Below are 20,377 nucleotides of genomic sequence, written 5' to 3'. Positions count from 1 at the left end.
CCTTGGAGTGAACTTCCCAGAATGTCCACTCCTGGGAAGATTGCGGCTTAGTGTTCACACATACCTAAAAATCCTCCCAATCAGCAAAGGGTCAAAAAATCTTCTCTTACAATGGTGGTCACATCAAGTGCATTTGACTAGCAAGACCTTTGATTAACTGCTACTCAGTCTAGTCTAATGCCTATTCAAGGTACTTAAGTTTTTCAGAGGACTTTATGCAGTCCTGTGAAAAGTCTCTTTTGATATGAATATATAGTTTAAATTATGATAAAAATCCTTTATAAAAGCCATCCAAACCTACCTGACCGTATGTGAAAAACAGTTATACCAAGCTGAACTAAATTATGTAATCGTGCCAAAGTGAACCTCAGTCGTTATAAGCTTATTGGTATGGCTCTCAACAACAGTCCTATGACTATGTCCACACATGCACAGGTATTTTTTAACACAGGGATTCTTCAGAGTTTATTTTGAAAAACCTCAGTTCACATCGAAATGCAAAAACCAAACCCAAACACTGTCAAAAGCAGCTCACAAACATGGTGCAAATTGACCAAAAAAAGTAAATGTGCACACTTTTGACATTGTGTGACAAAATCTTAGTTTTCCCTGTCCACGTCTAAACACAGAAATAGTGTTTTTGAACATCTTTACCCTGGCAGCTCCTTCTCCAGCAACTGAAGCACTTCATTTTTAATCCAAAACTCCGTTTACATGTGGATATAAATGTTTGTATTTACATTTACCAAAATACCTGTGTGCATGTGGACATGGCCACAGTTTCTCACGCAGTCCCTTGAGAAAATTACAGTGGAACCCCGACTTACGAAATTAATTCGTTCCCGAGGGTCTTTCGTAAGTCGAAGCACCCATCGCGCGTTTTGACTGAGGTGATGCTGAACGATAGGCTACAGGCTAATTGCTAACTAGAACAACAATACGTCGTTCAAGTGGAACAGCGAAGCTCAAGTACAGAAGCCAAGGGGTTGTCACATGATTCGGAAGGAATTGTGGGCATTGTAGGCTCAGCCAATCAGAGCCAGCGGATTTCGTTACTCGGGCATTTTGCTGTAACACGGGCAGAAATATTGCCGTTCAGTGCCTTTGTAACTTGAATTTTTCGTGAAACGGGGTATTCGTAAGTCAGGGTTCCACTGAAATTGTATACAGGAACATTGGTGCTGCATATTAACCTACTAAGACCCAAACTCTTTCATGGCATGCATTTTCAATTTCTATTTTGCTATTTGGGCTGATTGGAACCTGATGAATGTAAAAACAAAGAATTACGTGATTTTTTTTTTTTTTTACCTGATTTTTGTTTCGGAGAAAAATGAGATTTGCTTTAAATTTGATAGAACAGTTACAGTATAATGTCCTCGTAAGTGGATATCAGGCCCTTATAGAGCAAGATTTTGTATTTTGGTCTAGACAACCCAAAATATGACGTCCACATATATGGATGCCAGGTCCTAGGAGGTCGATTAGAAGTTCCCAAGACGAAGGTAGTCGAGAAGGTCCCAGAAGTCTTAGATCCTGAGGGACTTCCAGACAGACAGTTTTATACTTGGCACCAGCAGATTACAGGCACATCATCAGATATCTCTGTTCAGAAGAGTGCAGCAGCAGGAACATTTAAGATTCTGAACAAACTGACTGTCATTCAACAACCAGAGGAATCAGTGCCCCCCCAACTGCCTCTCAACTGTATGTGCCAATGGCTCTGCACATATAAGTGCCACACTGTTAAAAATGAAACATCTGTACACTTGTACCACTTCACATAACATACTTCCCAAAAACCTTTTACAGGAAAGACATTTTTTTTTCCTTTTATTTGGGTCAATCAGGAGCTTAAGTACTTTCATTTTTCAGAGTCCTCAGGTGTCGAGTCCACCCAGACCGCTCTCCACATCTCTCAGTGTACGTACTTCAGAAACACCACCACCACTTGTCCTCCCCCCCCCCAATTATCTTTACACATGCACTCAGAGGTCACCTTCAGAATAATTACATCAATACAATACCAGATGAAAAGAGATCCCACATGATCATTAACGTGGCAAATCTTAGACATTACCAAATGCATAAAAAACAAAAAAGAAAACATGAAGGGAAAAAATTACATAATCATTATGCCAGCTTTAGTTTTTGTAAATGTGGAAGTAGAAAGGCAGTTCATATTTTAAAAACATGTCACTGTCTTACAGCTCTACCCTTTAATATTTCTGTCATTTTATTTAAACAATCTTTCTGCAGTTAACTAAAACTGTTCAGTTCCTAAGCTGGCAAGCTGTTAAGGAAAAAAAAACTAATTCAGGGCAAACGAATGCATACAAAAAGCTGACTGTCCAATTCCCAAATCAGGCAATATTGGATTTTTGTTTTATTATCACAACTATGTTCATTTCAGCACTCCTGAAGCTTTAGAAAAATCTCTTCTGGTCGACTGCGTATGTCTTTCCTGCTGGAAGCTTTCGGAAAAATAAACTGTTGCCTCTGCTCATGTTGCCCTGTAATGAAAAGAGGTAGGAAGTGTTAGTAATAGTCAGTTTACACATGACCAATGCATAACCGAAAGAAAGAACTAGAAAAGAACATTTCTGAAGAAATTCTGAGTGATGCTGCTGGGTCAGTTTTCAGTCACGTGACTGACTCACTACCCTGGCATCGTGATTGCAAATCAGTCGGTAGTACTTCAGAACAAAGGTGCTATTTTTCTCACCTTTCTTGGAAAGTAGTTGTAGAAGTTAAATGTGCATTAGAAAAAGTTGACTAATGACAAAAGAAAATTTAGCCACAAACAAATCTGAAAGCCTATATTCTTGAAATTACTTGAAGAGTGAAATTATGTGTTTTAAATGTCTAAATTCAAGAATCTCAAATAGAAAAAGAGAACATTTGCAAAATATCTGTTGTGTGTGTGGGTCTGTCTGTGTCTGTGACATACAGAGAAGGAAACTGGCATCAAATGAGCAGAAAAAAAATATTTTTAATCCTTAACTGTTATGTAGGTTTTATTTAAAGACTGCATGTTAGTGGTAAATGGCCTGTATTTGTATAGCGCTTTACACCCATTCACACACCCATCCACACACTGGTGATGGCAGCTACATTGTAGCCACAGCCACCCTGGGGCGCACTGACAGAGGCGAGGCTGCCGGACACTGGCGCCACCGGGCCCTCTGACCACCACCAGCAGGCAACGGGTGAAGTGTCTCTCCCAAGGACACAACGACCGGGACTGTCCAAGCCGGGGCTCGAACCGGCAACCTTCCGATTACAAGACGAACTCCCAACTCTTGAGCCACGATCGCCTAGTGGGGAGATAAAGTGTTAGGACTCCAATTTAAAAGTTTAGCCTAAATTTTGGTGCCGTTTCAAAATGGTTGCATATAGGAGAGGGACGGGGGGAGTCTGTGCTTTGATAGCATTTGTGAGAGAACCATAAATCCCAGCTCAAGAGGAATTACACTGGATGAAAGAGGGCAACGACAGCTACATTTTGAAGTATATATTATACATGTAGGCAAAAGGTTTGGGTGGGGAAAAAAAGACATATTTTCCAAGCAGGTCACATGATCGTGCAGTGGTGGGAAAATTCCATGAAAAATCTAATTTTTCGTCAAACTTAAAGTGCTCTTGTGGAAAAAAAACATAAAACATATCAAAATATGGCTTTAGTCAATAAAAGTGCAAATTCTTGTGGCCCGTATAATGTTTGAATGACGTCCATGCAAATCCGCACAGAAAGGCCCCGGTGAGATGCTGCAGCCGAACTCAGGACCTTCTTGCTGTGCGGCAACAGTGGTAACTACTGCACCAAGCTCCATTCCAGTAAGTGCATTGCTGAATAGGCACACTTAATAACATCAAGAGAATAATAAAAAGTGTGCTATTGAATTCAACTGAACTCAGATATTTATACATATATAAATATGCTCTGGCAGAACCAGGCTCAGGGAGTGGCAGCCATCTGTTACGACTGGTTGGGGGTGAGGGGAAGAAGACAGGACAAAAGACACGTTATGGAAGAGAGACAGAAATTAGTAATAATTAAATGCAGGTGGTGTATAAACACATAAGTAAAAAAAAGTGTAAAGAAGAAGTAAGAAAGAAAAAGAAAACATCAATTTCACAGTGAATTAGAGGAAGAGTTTTCACTACTGTGAACGATTCATGCGTGTCTCATCTGCTGTGGCAACGGCAAAGCGGCACAATGTGGAGAGACATTTCTGAACGTGTCACACTAGCTGCCATGCTAACTACCCGATGGGCAGCACACCATGAGCAGAAACAGCCCACGAGTTAAAGGCAGGTTTGAGCAAACAGCAGTCTTTTTTCACGAGAACTGTGAAAAACTCCTAAAAAGCAACCGAAGCCTCATTTAGAGCTACATATGTCTTGATTAAGAAAAAGAAGGCATTTTCAGACGGGAAGGTTTTCAAAGAAGCAATCATGATAATTGCAAAAACTGTGCTTAAAGACGAGAAATATGGAACTGATGTAATCTCCATTCTCTCCAATGTCCAACTGGGGGCAACTACAATAGTTAGAAGAGTGTCGGCTATGTCCGGGAACTTGGCTGATCAGCTGGACTGGGATCAGGCAAAGTGCAGGTGGTTTAGCATCCAGTGTAACAAGTCTGTGGACAGCACAGCGCAGCTGATGGTCTTCATCTGGATGGTATTTGACGATTTCTCCACAAAAGCAGAACTTCTGACACTACTGTCACTAAAGACAACTATGAGGTCTATGAGGAGTTGACATCTATCACGCTGTGAAGGAGTTTTTCGCAGAGAAAAAGGTACCGTTGGAAAAGCTGGTATCAGTGACCACCGACAGGGCTCCTGCTATGATCAGCCAACATACAGGATTCATCCCTCACTGAAAAGGTGACACGGAGTTCCTAAAGTTTATGCTGGGGTACACCGAGTGGACACTTGACCTTTCATTTTAAAGGACATTACTGGGAAACTGAACCATTTGAACTGAAAGCTGCAAGGCAAAGGTAAGACTGTTGCTGACATAAGTGCTTTAAATGCATTTAAAGCCCAGAGGAACATTTTTCTCTGTGCATTTACAGAGAAAAAAGGTGCTCCACTTTCTCTCTGTGCTGAAGAGACAATGCTTCTGCATCTGAGACTTTTGACAAAGTTGCAGAAAAGTACTCTTAAGTCATAAACAGACTTGGACAAGACTTTGAGAACAGGTTTTGGGACCTTGATCAGTTTAAGCCAAGTGTGTTGTTCATTTCCAATCCTTTGGAAACAACATGCATTGCTCAGTGCGATGTTCAGCTTGGATGCTGGACAGGTGGAAATTGTAACACTGCAAAATGACCTTTACCTCAAAGCCCATCAGGATGAACCAAACTTTCGGTGCCTTGTTGACACAGAAAAGTACAGTGGTGTATGCACACAGCTGAGAAGGTTGCCAGCCTGTTTGGTTCAACCCATCTTTGTGACTCGTTACTACTGAGCAAATGTTTGAAAGGAGCTAGATTAGTTATATACTTACCTCTCTGCTAAGATGCATCCAGCAGTCCACCCAGGTGGGATATACTGACGCATAGGGAGTTTTGCCTCCAGCAAGCCTAATGAGAAAGTTATAATATGAGTCTGCTTGAATTTAGCAAGTTTGACAGCAGAAAATGACGAGCTAACTTACCCACAGTTATTGACAGCCATTATGTTTGACACCAAAACAAAAGGATAGGTGAGCATACTGGCAAAGAACTGCAAGAAAGAGGATGAACAGCATTAGACTGAGAGCCACAAACAGACTGCTGCACTGACACTGTCTGTTGTACTCACCCCTGTCATCGCCTGAGAGCAGTTCTTGATTTCTCCTGTGTGACTCATCTGTTCAGAAGAAGAGTCACTATTAGTCTGTGTTAGAGCCTCAATTTAAGACTGCTTGACAAAAACCCTCAAGATCTATGTCAGTACGATACAAAAAAGTAGTTACCTAAACATACAATGAAAAAAATCAAACAAACAAAAGATTGCTGTTGCGTTTTTGTTTTGATTTTTTGCATGCACAAACTTGAATTTCAGGTATTTAGGAAAAAGGTATTTCGATTACAGAACCCCCTAACTGAAGGACATAGTATACCGAGTCATCAATGGCATATGTATTGATGAGGTGAGCCAGCAGGTTACAAATCCACAGAGAAAGGACATCACCCAGCAGACGAGGAATCAAACCACTAGGAAAAAGGAAATACAAACAAATAAAGATACACACGCCTTAAATAAAAGAGAAAAAAAGTAGCGATACTATGATCAAACACTGGGATTGTTTGGAGACTGAAGCCTAACACTGGCTGCAATAATGTTAGCTTAACTCACTGTCATTTGCCTGAAGAAAAACAAGAGACACTCAGATATGGTGCTGCAACAATTCACTGAGTATTTCGAATAATTCGACTACAAAAAATTCTTTGCTTCGATGCGTCGTTAAGGGACCCCTCTGCAGCGCCACTGTTACCATGGAAACTCGAACACGAGCATTTCAGCCACATTTACAACTAAAAACAGACATTCAATACAAACGTATTTATTAGCAGTGTGCGAATAAAATGCCTGACACACACTGATACCACAACAGCAGCAGTGATGATGACGACGCTGGCACAGTTTAACATAGAGCTGGAGTCTGTTTTACACACTGCGAAGAGCAAAGAGCTCAGGTGAAGAGAACGGGTTTCACATATTCAAAAAAGCAGCGTTGTTTGTGTAATCAGAGTCCTGATCAGCAAACTCTGACATGATAAAAACAAAGAATATTTGTAGCTGCTTCATTCAGCGCCGTTTGTTTCACACAGCGAAAAATCGACTGTAAGCCTCCAGAAGTTGCACAAAAACACGCAGATGAACTGTTAACTTAGGCTGATACCATGTTGACACCAACCTTCCTATTTTAAATGAAAGCGAGTAGGGGTGGCAGGTCTTCATATTATTATCTAAAATTAAAGCGTCTTTCACAAGCCAGTAAACATGTACATGGGCCAGTAAACTCAGAGCCACTGACCTGAAGGTCGTTAGGTCGTACACCGAATTATCGTTAATATTAATTTATCATAAAATCTTGTTTTCAGCAGCACAATAACTTTACGTCAAAGCACAAGACAAACTTCAGAATGCTAATGTTTGCTTCACCACATCATCCTTTAAAGGAGCCACTTAGGTTTGTTTTTGGACAGATGAAACAAAAACACTGCAGTTTCTAAAATGAAAACCAATGAGAAATTCACTTTGAGAGGCCTGTGCTTGATCATTTACTATCACTCATTAATAAGACAAAAATATTTCTTAGCCGATTAATCGATAGATTCATGTAATAAAAATCAATACTGAACTGAATACTCCTGTGAAACTTTATCCAGTGCTGCCTTTGACTCCTTCAGCTGCTACACAACCGCTGCAAACAGGATGTCACACAACTCTTCCACTTACTAAACAGATGAAGTAGTAAATGTCCAGAACACTTTAGGAAGGATTTAAGCAGCCAGTAAAGATCAAATCTGAATAACAGGAAACATTTCATATTGTATCAAATACGGGATCGAGTATTTTCCAGGGTATCTGTTTTGATTCAATTGGATTTCAAGTTCTAGTACTGTGACAACTGATGATCTGCTAATAAGTAACTGCAACAATATCAAGAATGAACAAGCATTTTAATGCATATGTTGGGAGCCCTGACTTCAGGAAATGAGGCTCAAGGTGCATCAATGCAACAATTGTTGGGAGATACAATTACATACAAGTAATTTATGTATATTTATGAGAACAATATTTTTTCAGATTAAAAAAATATTATATAATAAAAAAAGGCTATAGAATAAACCACTATATAAATGTATGGTTAAAGTCTGAATGCCAATTGTCTGATCATAATGTATAATAAACGGCAATCTTTCATGTCAAGACATTAATATGCAAATGGTTTTGTTTTTTTATTATGATCAATGAAGAAAGAAGAAAAGAGAGAATTGCCCGTGAACCAAGTTCTCCTGAGACTTGGTGCAACATTCACTGTAGTGCCGAACACCAGCTAGAAGCAAGAAAAGGTCTATTTGAGCACCTGATGGATCTTTGTTGCTTTTCATCCATAAACTCGCTCCGTACTCCTTCACGTGATTCTTGCGTAGGTGGTAGAAGAGTTTTCTGGTCCATGTCAGACGGACCAGAAAACCGTACTATGCAAATTATTTCATAACCAAACGCTGTCCATGCTACAGAGGGAGCCCCTCGTTTAGGAATAAGGTCCTCAGTTTGTTTTGACTGGTCCTTCTGTTTGGAGCCGCCTGGTTCTGCCTCAGTTTTACTGGCCATGGTTGTATTCTCTGTGCCTGCATCTACACTATAGCACCATTTATAATTACCTCAAAGAAAAAACATGAAGTAATTTGTTTGATGCATATTCTAAAACTTGATGTTTGAGAATAATGTATATTTTCATTATTTCACATTTATTTTTATTGTGAAAAGGTTTATGTGGGAAATAAACAAGCGGGCGGTGGAACCACACCCTGGGTGTGTTGCTAACAACAACGCGTAAAAACTGTCGTAGTGTCGTTATTTTCAATATAAGAGAAAGAGAGAACTTTTAAGAAATAAATACAGCCATTACGCTGACCATCAAAACGATGCAAAAAATATGGCTGTAAACAGTTTAGGGGTTGTCCAGGCACGCAGCGACAGCCACAGAGGCAACAGGTGAAACTACAGGATACTGATTACCAAAGCTGTCAAGGACTACATAAGCTCTCAGCATGTCTATGACAGACCGGACAGGATTTATCTGAAAGGAATAACTCAACATGTGGCCAAACACTAAATCAGCTACCCCAAACATTCCTGACTCGTCTCTCTGACAGCAAATTTCTAAATCAGTTTTCCACTCAAAACTTCACACTGTTATTATTAATAATATTATTGTGCAACGTCAGATCTACTCAACACATTCCAACTACCAAACAATAATAATAATTCAAAAATATTCAACCAAACTTCACAATTTCACATCTGAAATATGTCATTTTCAGTCGGTACTTGCCCGGCATAAGAGTGCATACCTACTGGAAATCTCACCTTCTACAGCAATGTCATCTATTTTTGTCTAATTTTATTTTATTTAGGACATGAAAACGGAACCTTTTTGGTTCTAGTTATTGAAAGTAAGCTTGGCGTGGTTTGCTCCTTCAACTCAACCAGGTTCACGCGTCTACAAGTCCCTAAAAACTGTCGACATCTACACTACAGACTCTTGACAGTACTGTGGGCGAGTTATTACTGGATTTACTAAGAGGAGGGAAAATTGGTATTAACTGTCATCTAAGCAATCCATGCATGTGCCAGGTGCCTTAATGTGCAAAATGCTCTTTTCACTGCATTTTCAGACATTCTAAAATACTCCAGACTAGAGCAAAATTTTAAAAAGCAACGTATATGAAAGTCAATTTGTGTTATTGGGGAATTCTGTGTGTGTGTAGAGGTCCGAAAAAGAACTGTGACTAAAACCTGAAAAACTAGAATATATATATTCACTATGTACAGTGTATGCACACTGCTCAAATGTGTAAAAGAAATGAAAATCATCATCTACAGGACAAAGAACAATGTACAGCATAATGTTTTGGTACTGTGCCCAAATCTTTGGGCCATCCCCCTGTGCCAATTATGGACGCATTCACATAGTACTTCCCCTGGCATCCCAAATCATGGCTGAGAGAGACAGAGGTGTATATAGATATATAATCCTGTCACAAACATTTTACTACCAAAAATAACAAGTTATTGCCAGCAAGACAATGATTTAGATTTTTCTGTCATTGTTATAAAAAAAAGAAAGAAGATAATAATATTACTAAATTACTACTAAAACGGTTTCGGCAACTCCCTCTTTGATGATACACTGAAGGAAGCTTCTTTAGTTTCTACTTTTGCAATAATCTTTTTCTCTTATTGCCCAAGTCATCCACTTAACGTCCAACACAAGTGTCTGTTGTCCTAAAGACAAATAGTGTCACACTTACGCAAAGAAGCCCAGAATGCCTTCTTCTCTGTAGACTGTGATGATGGAATCAAACACCCCACTGAGAACAGAATTTTGTAAACTCTTAATAAATCTCATGGCTCTTCTCATTTAGTATCACAACTAAAATACTACAATTACCTATATTTGGTTTCTCTTCCAATGAACTGCACCATACATCGCAAAGTGATCACTGAAAAACAAGTCAAGAGAAACATTTCAGACTTCCTAAAGGTATGCAGGCATTATACTGTGGTGAATCATTTAAAAATGCTCTGAACGGAGTCACGATGTACCATGGAAGGGATGTGTGACGATGGTGGCACAGGAGCGGGCAATCATCTCCCTGGTTGTCTGTTGAAAACACACAACAAGTCACTAAAGTTCAAGTATTTATAAATTGTACTATTAATGCATCAACAGCACTATAACGATAGTACTGTAAGAGCAGCTTGTTATTATCATTACTAACAGTTTCCATGTAATATCATCTGTACTCAATTGCAACTTAACTGTATTATGTGAAACCTACATTTTCAGTTTAGTCTAAAGCCTTTGTTTTCAAATATAATACAATTTAGCTTCAAAGTACACTTGTAACGATACAGCTTTGAATCATTATTCAAAAGTATAACTTTGTTATTGTGGCCGCAGCTAGAAAAGGAAAGCAGAAATTATTTTTTAAAAATATTTCCTGATGTAAATAATTGACACATCATTTGGTTTGAAACAAATATGGTAACAACCAATCAGCAGTGAGCTCAGGCTAATATTGTACTTGACCTTGATCACGCAACTTGCAACATGTGCCGCTGTTTTCACATTTGTACAATGTTGTGTCACCGAAGCATATTTGTTGGAATTGATTCTGATGCATTGGGTATTCTTCAGAACTTCATTCTGCTCAGTGGTGAGTATGAAAGCGTTAGCAAGCTAACTCTGGTTAACATCAGACTAGCAGCATTTAGTGTGTTCAACTTCAACTGTTTTACATTGAAATTGTGTCCATTCTGTGTATAATTAACATTGTTATTGCCTAAGTTGTATTTGAGCTGTAAATAAAATACTGTATTTTTCAAAACAAGCCTCCACTGAAGAATGGAGATGCCACAGTTCCAGTTGTTGCTGAGGCAACACACGAGTTTGATGAGATTTTGTCAACATCTTTGAAACCTGAGCTTTGTTCCCACATCCATCACTACAGACATTTTCCACTGTGGTTAGGCCAGACTGACAAAGCACAGACAGGGCCACAACGATCAGTCTGTATCAGACATTCATTAACACACTTGACTAACACAAACTGTATGTGCAAGCTTTTATGTGCACACTGTAACTGCAGCTGCTGTGAGTCAAATACACGTGTCTGTTTTTCACTATTGATAATTACACCTTGGGCTTCTGCTGCTCCCAGTTCTTCTGCTTTTAGCCAAATGAAGTATTCTTTACGCTTATTAATTAAATATAACCAGTCTTACATTATGCTGTGTTGATTAACTGTGTGCTCAGTTTCTTAGAGTATTACTAAAATACTTACTTTATCACTTTTTCCTTAATAACAGTATTTTCTTGCCCTTGTTAAGTAAAGTGCTTAGACCAGACTTGACTGGATTCAAGTGTGGCTGTGTAGTGTTGTGATTTAGCGTTGGGATTGCATAGGTCTTACCTCATTAACAACCTGCTGTAGAGAGCTCTCTTTATCCTTCTGCTGCCCACCCAGTATCTGGAAATCAGAGAAACCTCAGCGTCACCATCGTGAAATTATTTTGCCACTTTATACCCTTATTAAGAAATCGTGTACAGATGGCCTGAGGAGAGCGATGAGGAGCAACACACAATTCATTTGTTAAGTGGGGTCAGTGTGGGCCAAGGCCAGCATGTTAAAAGTAGGGCTGCATCTAGAGATTATTTTAGTAATAATGTATTTAACCGGTCTTTGAAAAATGAACCGTGCATCGGTTTCCATTTTAGAAACTGCATACAAAAGCTGCCAAAACAAACAGAACAAACCCTGAACCCAGTCATTGCATTTATGTCATAATAAAATTAACGTTTTTGAGGAAAACACTTTCCTAAGTGCAAAAATTGGAAAAAAAAAAACAAACTCAAGTACAGTAATCGTAAAATAAGGTGTGCATGTAAGTTAAACAGAGGTAATAAATAATATTCCCTTTACTCCCTTTAATAGACCCTTTACTGTTTTACTAGGGCGGGGGCTCTTAAATTAGTAGCATGCAAAAGAGTTGTAACAGCATTGCATCTCCTGATTGAGGTTTGGTGTTTGTTCATGCGTATGTGCTTTGTGTCTTTGCCTGTTTAAGTGTAAATGAGTCAGTTATGCACCTGCGAGCCTTTAAAGGAGTGCAGGGTGGCTGCAATAATGAAAAGCAAGCCTATCCACATCCTGAAGCTTGCCTTGGCTTTGATGCAACAGTTTGTGGTTCCTAAAGTGCAGTTTTATTATTATTAATAATAATAATTAAGGTTCCAGCCTAACAGGTTAGAGTTTTACTGGCCCAGGTACATTTTTATATTGGTATTCTGAAAATACCAATGTTTATATTTTTGAATATTAACACAATTTTATTAATATCATATAATGTTATTTCACTTTATATCTGAAAAATGTTACAAAAGCCTTACAAATAAATACAGTACACCCCACACCCCCCTTTAGATTCACCTCTGCTTCTCGTAGGCATCACTGGCTGGCAGTTATGTTCTTTCTTTTGCGAGTAACGACTCGTCGCAGTGTGTATGTGTGTGTGGGCAGACGTATGTTAAACTATGACAGCATCACTGTCACTTCTGCTGGTGTGTTATCAGTCTTTGTTTAAAAACTGGGGTCTGCATGGGCTTAATGTTGTTATACTTTATATTCCTGAATACGATTCTATGGCAGGTCTATTTTTCGTCAGAGATGTGGGTGGACTGCTCACGTTTACATGGTGATAACTGAATACGAACGGGTCATAAACAAAGTATCAAGACAAAGAATTTTCAACAAGGATATTTTTGAAATAATCGAGTTACTTGAGTTATTCAGTTCATTGCAGCATTTGTTGAAGGCACCACACATCAACGCAGCGACTTTGCTCTCCCTCAAACGTTTTATTGTAAATTTGTTTTGCTTGTTTTTCTGACAGAATCTTATTTTGAACATGCAAATATAACTGAAATAACAAAGAGAAAAGAAAAGAACTTAAAAAACATCAAGTTTTCATATATATTTCTATGTCTACAGAATGTGTGTGTTTGAAAAGAAGTAGGATGAAGTTTATACTTTTCCTGTTCCTATCCCCTTTTTTCAATTTTAATTATTTACAAATCAACACTCCGAATTCGACCTTCCACTTCACTTGACCTCAGCAGCGATGGCGTGCTGTGAGACACCCTGCTTATGCAGTTCAGCAACCTGATCTCGTTCAAAAGAGGAAAAGATTTTTGCCATCAGAGCATCATGACAGTGTGACTGCCTGACAGAAAATGGCAATCAATCCATATTTTTGCTTAGATTTGGCCTTTTAAAGGCATGTGGACCTAAACTTTTGATCAGCTGTAAAACAGCTTGTTTCAGTTTCAGTGCTGTTGTCAATAAATTGCATGCTCAAAAAATTGTTTTGTCTTACTCCCATTTCTTCTTGTTGCATGTTGAAGCTCTACTTGAAACCTTTTTAAGACCCAACCATGAAAAATATTGTAGGCGCCATCAAGTGGTCAAACTTTTGATTGGGAAAGCATAAAAAAAAAAACCAAGAAACATTTAGTGATTTATCAATTTTTCCTTGCTATATAATTCCATATATCTTGCTTCATAGATTTGATGTCTTCAGTATGTATCTACAACGTAGAAAGTAGTAAAAATAAAGAAAAACCATTAAATGAGGAGGTGTGTCCAAACCTTTCACTGGTAGTGTATATGCATGCCTATGTGCCTGTTCAGAGGTTCTTGGAAAGGATATGTGAGGACTTATCTACATAGTTTAGTTGCTGTATTCCAACCTAACCCAAGCTGTGCATCATTGGGGACATAAATGAACTAGATATGCACATCCCATATACATATGGGATGTGCATATCCATAGTGCATTTCTGCTTCTTCAAAAAACCAACTGGATTAATTTGTTTCCTTCTGGCCCCCACTGATCAATCCCATCACTTAGTGGAGGTGGTCGGCTGTAGTCTCGTCTCCCTTGTAGGACATAGAAGGACATAGAAGCCTACACATCCACTGCCCTGTTTTACATCCACAACTGTACAGAATAACTATTGACAAAGGAGGCAGATGGTATCAGAAGAAACTATGGATGACCAGGGATATCAGGGATGAGAGACCGCAACACTGCCCTTATGTTTAGAAGAGAAGGAATTATATTAAATATAGACAGATAGATAATTATACATTATGTATTCTCTTCCTACATAAGTGCTTTCTATCTAACATTCAAACTCCATTGGATGCATCAGAGAGCAACTTGAGGTTAGTATCTTGCCCACTGACATTTGGCATGCAGACTGGAGCACACAGGGATCGAACCACCAACCTTCAAATTAGTAGGTGACCTGCTCTACCACCTGAGCTACCTGAGCTACAGCCACCCCTGTGCCAAATCCAACCTAAAGAAAGATATCGAGAAAGATATCAGAGGCAAAAGCAGAATATTGGAGGAAGACTGAGGGACATTCAGAGAGAAAGTCCCAACAGCATCAAGATCTAAAAGTGAGCAGTGATAGGCCAACTCTGGGCGTTCTGGCTAATCAGCGGTTAGGTGCTATTTCAGGGTGGTTATGTTGCATTCTTGGACAGTCAAACACTGCCATGAGCTGGCACTGAGTCAATCACTTCTCATAGAACTGTAGGCACCTGGTCTAAGATGGCATTCAGGTTGTACATACAATATCAAGGCTTTTGGTCAAAATCCCATTTTGACCTTGATCTTTTATTGCATAACTGTTATGTTAATTTCCCTACATATTATGTATCATCCCCATGTGAATGTGACTTTCTCCATTCACATTTGTTCCATGTCACGTTCAACTTACGTTAACCATACTTAATAGTTACAAATATTTGTATGTATATGACAAACTTTTGATCAAGTGACTACTAATATGGAATTAAGACTTTGAAAAAGATCCAGAAGCCTGGCAGAAACGACCAGTTAAATGTAATGCTTCCAGCTTCCAGTCTGCTCTTCACCTGCCCTTCGTACAGACAGCAAACTTTTAAAAAATAAAAATTTAAACAAACTGGTTAAATGATACATGTTGCTGAAGGCTGATGGCAGCTGTCCTATTTTTACATGGAAACGATACTTGCAGTAAACAGAGGTGAACCATGGGGTGTAACACGGTATATTAATGTCCCGGGGCTAGCGATGTCTCCGGTCGGGGGACCAAAATCTATCTCAGCCCCGCCCGTCATCCTATATGATAGCCGGACGGGCGATTTTGCGAGCCCGGTTTAATAGTGCATTAATTAAATTACATTCATGTTTAAAATATAAAAATAAAAGCTTTTTTCACAAGCCAATAAAAATGTGCATCAGCCAGTAAACTCTGAACCACCGACCTGCTTGTTGTTAGGTTGGACACTTAGTTAGTATTAATATTAATTAATGTCTGCACCATCATAAGGCCTGTTTTCAGCAATATAAAAACTCCTTATTAATGTTAGTTAGCCTTCAAAATGACAGTTATGGTAAATATTTTACGCTTTAGTTTAGATTGCGTATATATCTTATTTTGACTTTCACTGTACTTTATTATTATTTATATCGATTATTTATATATTTTTGCATTTGTGAAAACGCATTATTTAAAACAACAACAACAACAAAACCATATGACATGTAAGTACAATCAAAGGGTTTAGTTTTTGTTTAGTGGTGTCTTTTTGACAGATTGCTCATTAATAAGGCAAAAGTATTTCTTATCTGATTACTCGATTAATCAATGGAATAATCGATCGATTATTCAATTACTAAAATAAATTTACTTTATTTTACAAATTTTTCTACCACATTTATTTTCAAAAATAACCTGAAAACAGTATTAGATGCTCTGCTGTAAGTGATGCAGGCAATACAGTGCACATTGTCTGTTAAAGTTCTCAGAAGTGAAAGAACAACAGATTTTAACATAGAAATGCAGGAAGTGGTGCTGCACAGGAAAAGGATCTTGAAGGGGCCAAACTGTTGCATTTTATGGGGAGTCAGTGAACATTTTGAACTTATCATACTGTGACTACAAATAGGATTAGGAAAAAAACTTACCTGTGGGGTGCCTTGTTCTTGACATTTCTGGAAGAGGATAGAGGTTATCAAGCTGCCAGAATGAACAGTTTTTGAGTTACACTTACAACACGGATGGCAAGAAACGGAGTTCAAAGTCAATGCCATTGTTAGTCCCAGCACATGGCTCATTTATGAAGGCCATTAGTATGCATCACAAATGATTGACATAAATGACCACCTACAAAAATTCAAAGAAAAGACTGGACAGAAACTGGTTGTTTGATCACATCTTTCTGTGGCAAACCTATCTATTCAGCTTACCTGTACAACTTTGCTGTGTACGAGTGTGCCAATGGTGCCTGCACAAAGCCTCGGACCAAGTCCTTTGAAAAGACCAGCTCTTCCATCAATCTTAATGATGTGTTTTGCTGAAACATTTAGTCCAGAGCAGGACACATTGTAAATAGTGGTAAAACTACAAAGTTAAATATCCACATACAATCGTTCAAAGCACAGTAATACTATTACCAACTCCATTTATAAAAATATCAAGAATCAAACTTGCCATAAGCAAACAGTCCAGGTAGCTGGTAGACTTGTCTTCCAAATAAATTCCTACCCAGGGTGGGTTGGAGTGGCTCATGTCCTACCTGATAACACACACAACACCAAAAACAATGAGAGGGTACCATAGGAGGGGGCAAGTATTGTCTTTATGTATCCTAGAGAAATACAGCAAAACACCAAAAATGCTGCAAGAGAAGTTTTTATCTGCAGAATATCATGTACAGCTTGAGCTACCATGTACAGGCTGTTCGATATAACGATATATATATCGGATGACGATATAAAAACATCTATCGTTTCCTATCACGCTATCGTTTGTTTCGTGGTGTTGCAAAATAAACTGTTTACAGTAGGGCTGCCACAAACGATTATTCTGATAGTCGACTAGTCACCGATTATTTTTGCGATTAGTCGACTAATCAGATCATCATCCACTGGACGTAAAACGTACAGCTTATTGCACCAGCGGCATCTGCTCTTATGTAACTATCATTAGCTTACAGCTTTAAGTGTTTAAGGTGCTAACTAAAAATAAAGACAAGATGATAGTTTATTACATTTTAATGAAATTTGCAGATTGTTTCGGTGAAGTTTAATAAACTCCCTGCTATCTAAAATATAACAGGACACCGGAGTAAATTCTCGAGCATCTCACACTTCTGATAATCAGCTGTCTGCTTGACGTTTATTCAGCTGTGTAAAAACTATAACTTTAATCTCAGCCAAACCGATTTACTCAGGAACAAATAAAATACTGAAAAAAGCCAAACAATAACATTTGTAAGTTATCTAAGTGACTTATATATATTTAACCTGAGTAGCGAAAGACGGCAGTGGGTTTGAAAACGATTTGCCGGGAGTCCGGTGTTCTCACGGGCGCTAGTGAGCCTTGCCCCCGGCTAGCTATCGAGCTAGTGGGTAACAGACGTCTCCGAAAACGTCAGAGCGCTTTTGAAAATATGTGGTGTCTTGATAAACTGAGCAGATATTTGAGGTAAACACAGCTACATTCTCGCCTGAAAATATGTTAAACGTTTATTTTGTGACCCAGAAATAATAATAAGAGTAACATTAAAACTAACTAGCTGCCGCCATTGTTGGAAACTGAGCTGGGCTGCGCTATGAATTCTGGGACACTGCTTCTTCTTCTTCTTCTTCGGGGTTTAACGGCAGCTGGCATCCTTGTACATGCAGTGCTGCCATCTTCTGTTTCAGTCCGTTTATTACACTCTGAAATCCTACTACTTATTCCTGCGTCTTTTGTGATCTTACAAAGCTTCAAACGACGCGACGACTATTAAATCAGTCGTCGACGATTTTGATAGTCGACGTAATCGTGACTAGTCGACTAATCGTGGCAGCCCTAGTTTACAGCAGTATTTTTTCATTGTTTTGATGGTCACTGTAGTGGCTGTATGAATTCCTTAAAGTTCTCTCTTTCTCTTATGTCTAATATAACCACACTATGGACGGACAAGCACCTGTTTTTACATGCTGACGTTAGCAACAATTATGGTAAAAACCATCACGTGGCTCCACTGTCCGCTTGTTTGTTTTCCACGTAAACCTTTCACAATGAAGCTTAAGAGCCTGTTGAGACTTTTCAAAATAAACGGAATCATGTGAATGAGTATGCAGAGTTTACAGATGAGAAGCAAAAAAGAGCCGTCAGGTGCTAAAAAATAAACCTTAGACTCAAACGTTAGAACAGGCTTTTCCCCGCAGCACGTCGTGTAATAAATACTCAAAGAAAACGGCGGCCGTTACAACCTATGTCTAAAGATTTATAGTTTGCATCAGTTAAAACACTCAACTATAGGTACATGAGGCCCAGCTGGAAACACTAAAAGCAAGTCGAGTTGCCCGAGGTTCACAGAATTTACAGAAAAATGTTAAATTTTTGTGATTTATATCGTTGTCAGAACGATAAATATCTTAGACCGTGATATGAGATTATGGTCATATCGCACAGCCCTGAGCTTGATATCTGCTCTAGTGCCTTTTACCAATACATATAGACTTCGATTATTTGCACAGAGCCAGGAAGGACTGTGTCCAGTACTGAATGGTGCTGTGGAGAGACAGACCATGGAGACTGAGACAGAACACATCACATGCTATATAGCAAGAAGATCCAGACAGACAAATCTTTATTTTTTTTAATGATGATGTTGACTTTTGATTCACTTATTTGGTTATTTTTCTTTTACAAAACTATGTTTCCAGAGATCACATAAGTTTGACAGGGCACCAGTGTGTGCACTGTGCTGCATTCATATATTTAACCCACACAGTTGATGCACAATTGATGATTAGCCGACTGCTACAAATATGGACACGGTATACACAAGGCAGACAACTGTTAGCATCTAGTAAAACTATCGCTCCGTATGACTTATTCTGTCATTAAGATCAACCTGAAGCTATTTTTGGTTGCAAACGTTAATCGATACAAGTCCCCGGTGCTCTGCTGGTGTGCTCGTGCTCCTGTGTGTTCGTTATTTTCATGTTTTTCAGGAGCTAAAGGCATCGAGCTAGCAGTATTCGTAACTGAGAAGCAAACAGTATACATTTATCCCAATGACAAACTTGTGAATATACACTGTGTGTTGAAGACATCAGTGTAAAACACTACAGAAAGTGGCGTTAGAGCTAATCAGCTGACAGCTAACTGGCGGTGATCTCTAGCAGTTCAACAAATGGCAACTTAACGCCGCTGGCTTCCTTAGAAAATAAGCCATGTATGAACTGTGTAGAATTATGTCTGTAGAACATAGATTGTTTTTATTCAATCTGCGCACAGAATATAAATGAAGCAGGGTAACATTGCAGTTAATTATTAACTTTCGATTAACACACGGATTCCGCCTATTGCACAGCAACGAGGAAACAGAAGGTCACAGGGACAACAGACGGGACAACAATGTGTCTGATCCTATTACTGGGACAGTTCCTGCTATATTCTCAAACAAATAGTTATCAAGACTTATTAAATGTCTCTGTGTGTGCTACAAACCTACTAATTTACTGGTAAACGAGGCAACACACTGTGAAAATGAATGACAATTCCCTCTTCTAGTAAGACACTAGCGAGAGTTACAGTATTTACAAAGATAAGTAAAGAGTGTCTGAATCAGGCCCGGGAAGGAAACGTAACAGAATCTGTCCAAACTCTCCCCCTCTTACCTGGATCAGGACTTTAATGTACATCAAAGGATGGGAGAGCACAGTAAGCCCTGATCCCAATAACACTTGACCACAAACATCCGCCATTTTTGGAGAGTCGATAGAGACAGGAAGTTCTTCTATTTCTTTTTGCTTCTGAGAGCAGATAACGTCCGTGGGAAAAAATACTGCCATCTAATGTTTATAAGAGATATGACAACGTTGTCCTTCGTTTTGAGACCATGTTCTGAGGCAGCCCAGTGTTGCAGGCTAGGTACGTTGCGTCTGCAATGAAAAGTTAGTGAAATTCTATAGATGTGTGTAAAACTGGCTGGTGACGATGAGAGAACGTGAAATTCATCTTT

At 38.9% G+C, this 20,377-nt stretch overlaps 1 protein-coding gene across 2 annotated transcripts; it reads right to left on the bottom strand.

The window, feature by feature from the left end:
• Window positions 1-1,816: 1,816 nt before the first annotated feature.
• Window positions 1,817-20,156, bottom strand: mtch2 (mitochondrial carrier homolog 2). Of its 2 annotated transcripts, none has more exons than XM_084923534.1 (13): window positions 20,034-20,156; window positions 16,846-16,930; window positions 16,602-16,708; window positions 16,320-16,371; window positions 11,711-11,767; window positions 10,341-10,398; window positions 10,186-10,237; window positions 10,046-10,105; window positions 6,118-6,211; window positions 5,817-5,864; window positions 5,671-5,738; window positions 5,521-5,596; window positions 1,817-2,513 (listed from the first exon to the last, which is right to left on the bottom strand). In XM_084923534.1, exons 2-13 carry the CDS (start codon window positions 16,921-16,923, stop codon window positions 2,427-2,429), a joined length of 837 nt encoding a protein of 278 aa, XP_084779660.1. In that variant the 5' UTR covers window positions 16,924-16,930; window positions 20,034-20,156; the 3' UTR covers window positions 1,817-2,426. The 2 variants fall into 2 exon arrangements, with proteins under 2 accessions (XP_084779660.1, XP_084779654.1); XM_084923528.1 differs by having other exon boundaries at window positions 16,320-16,346.
• Between the last annotated feature and the right edge of the window lie 221 nt (window positions 20,157-20,377).

Source organism: Perissodus microlepis, chromosome 1, assembly GCF_051167445.1.
Source record: "Perissodus microlepis isolate ML-2025 ecotype Zambia chromosome 1, ASM5116744v1, whole genome shotgun sequence".
In the NCBI taxonomy this organism is placed as follows: domain Eukaryota; kingdom Metazoa; phylum Chordata; class Actinopteri; order Cichliformes; family Cichlidae; genus Perissodus; species Perissodus microlepis.
This window is presented reverse-complemented; position numbering and strand designations above follow the sequence as displayed.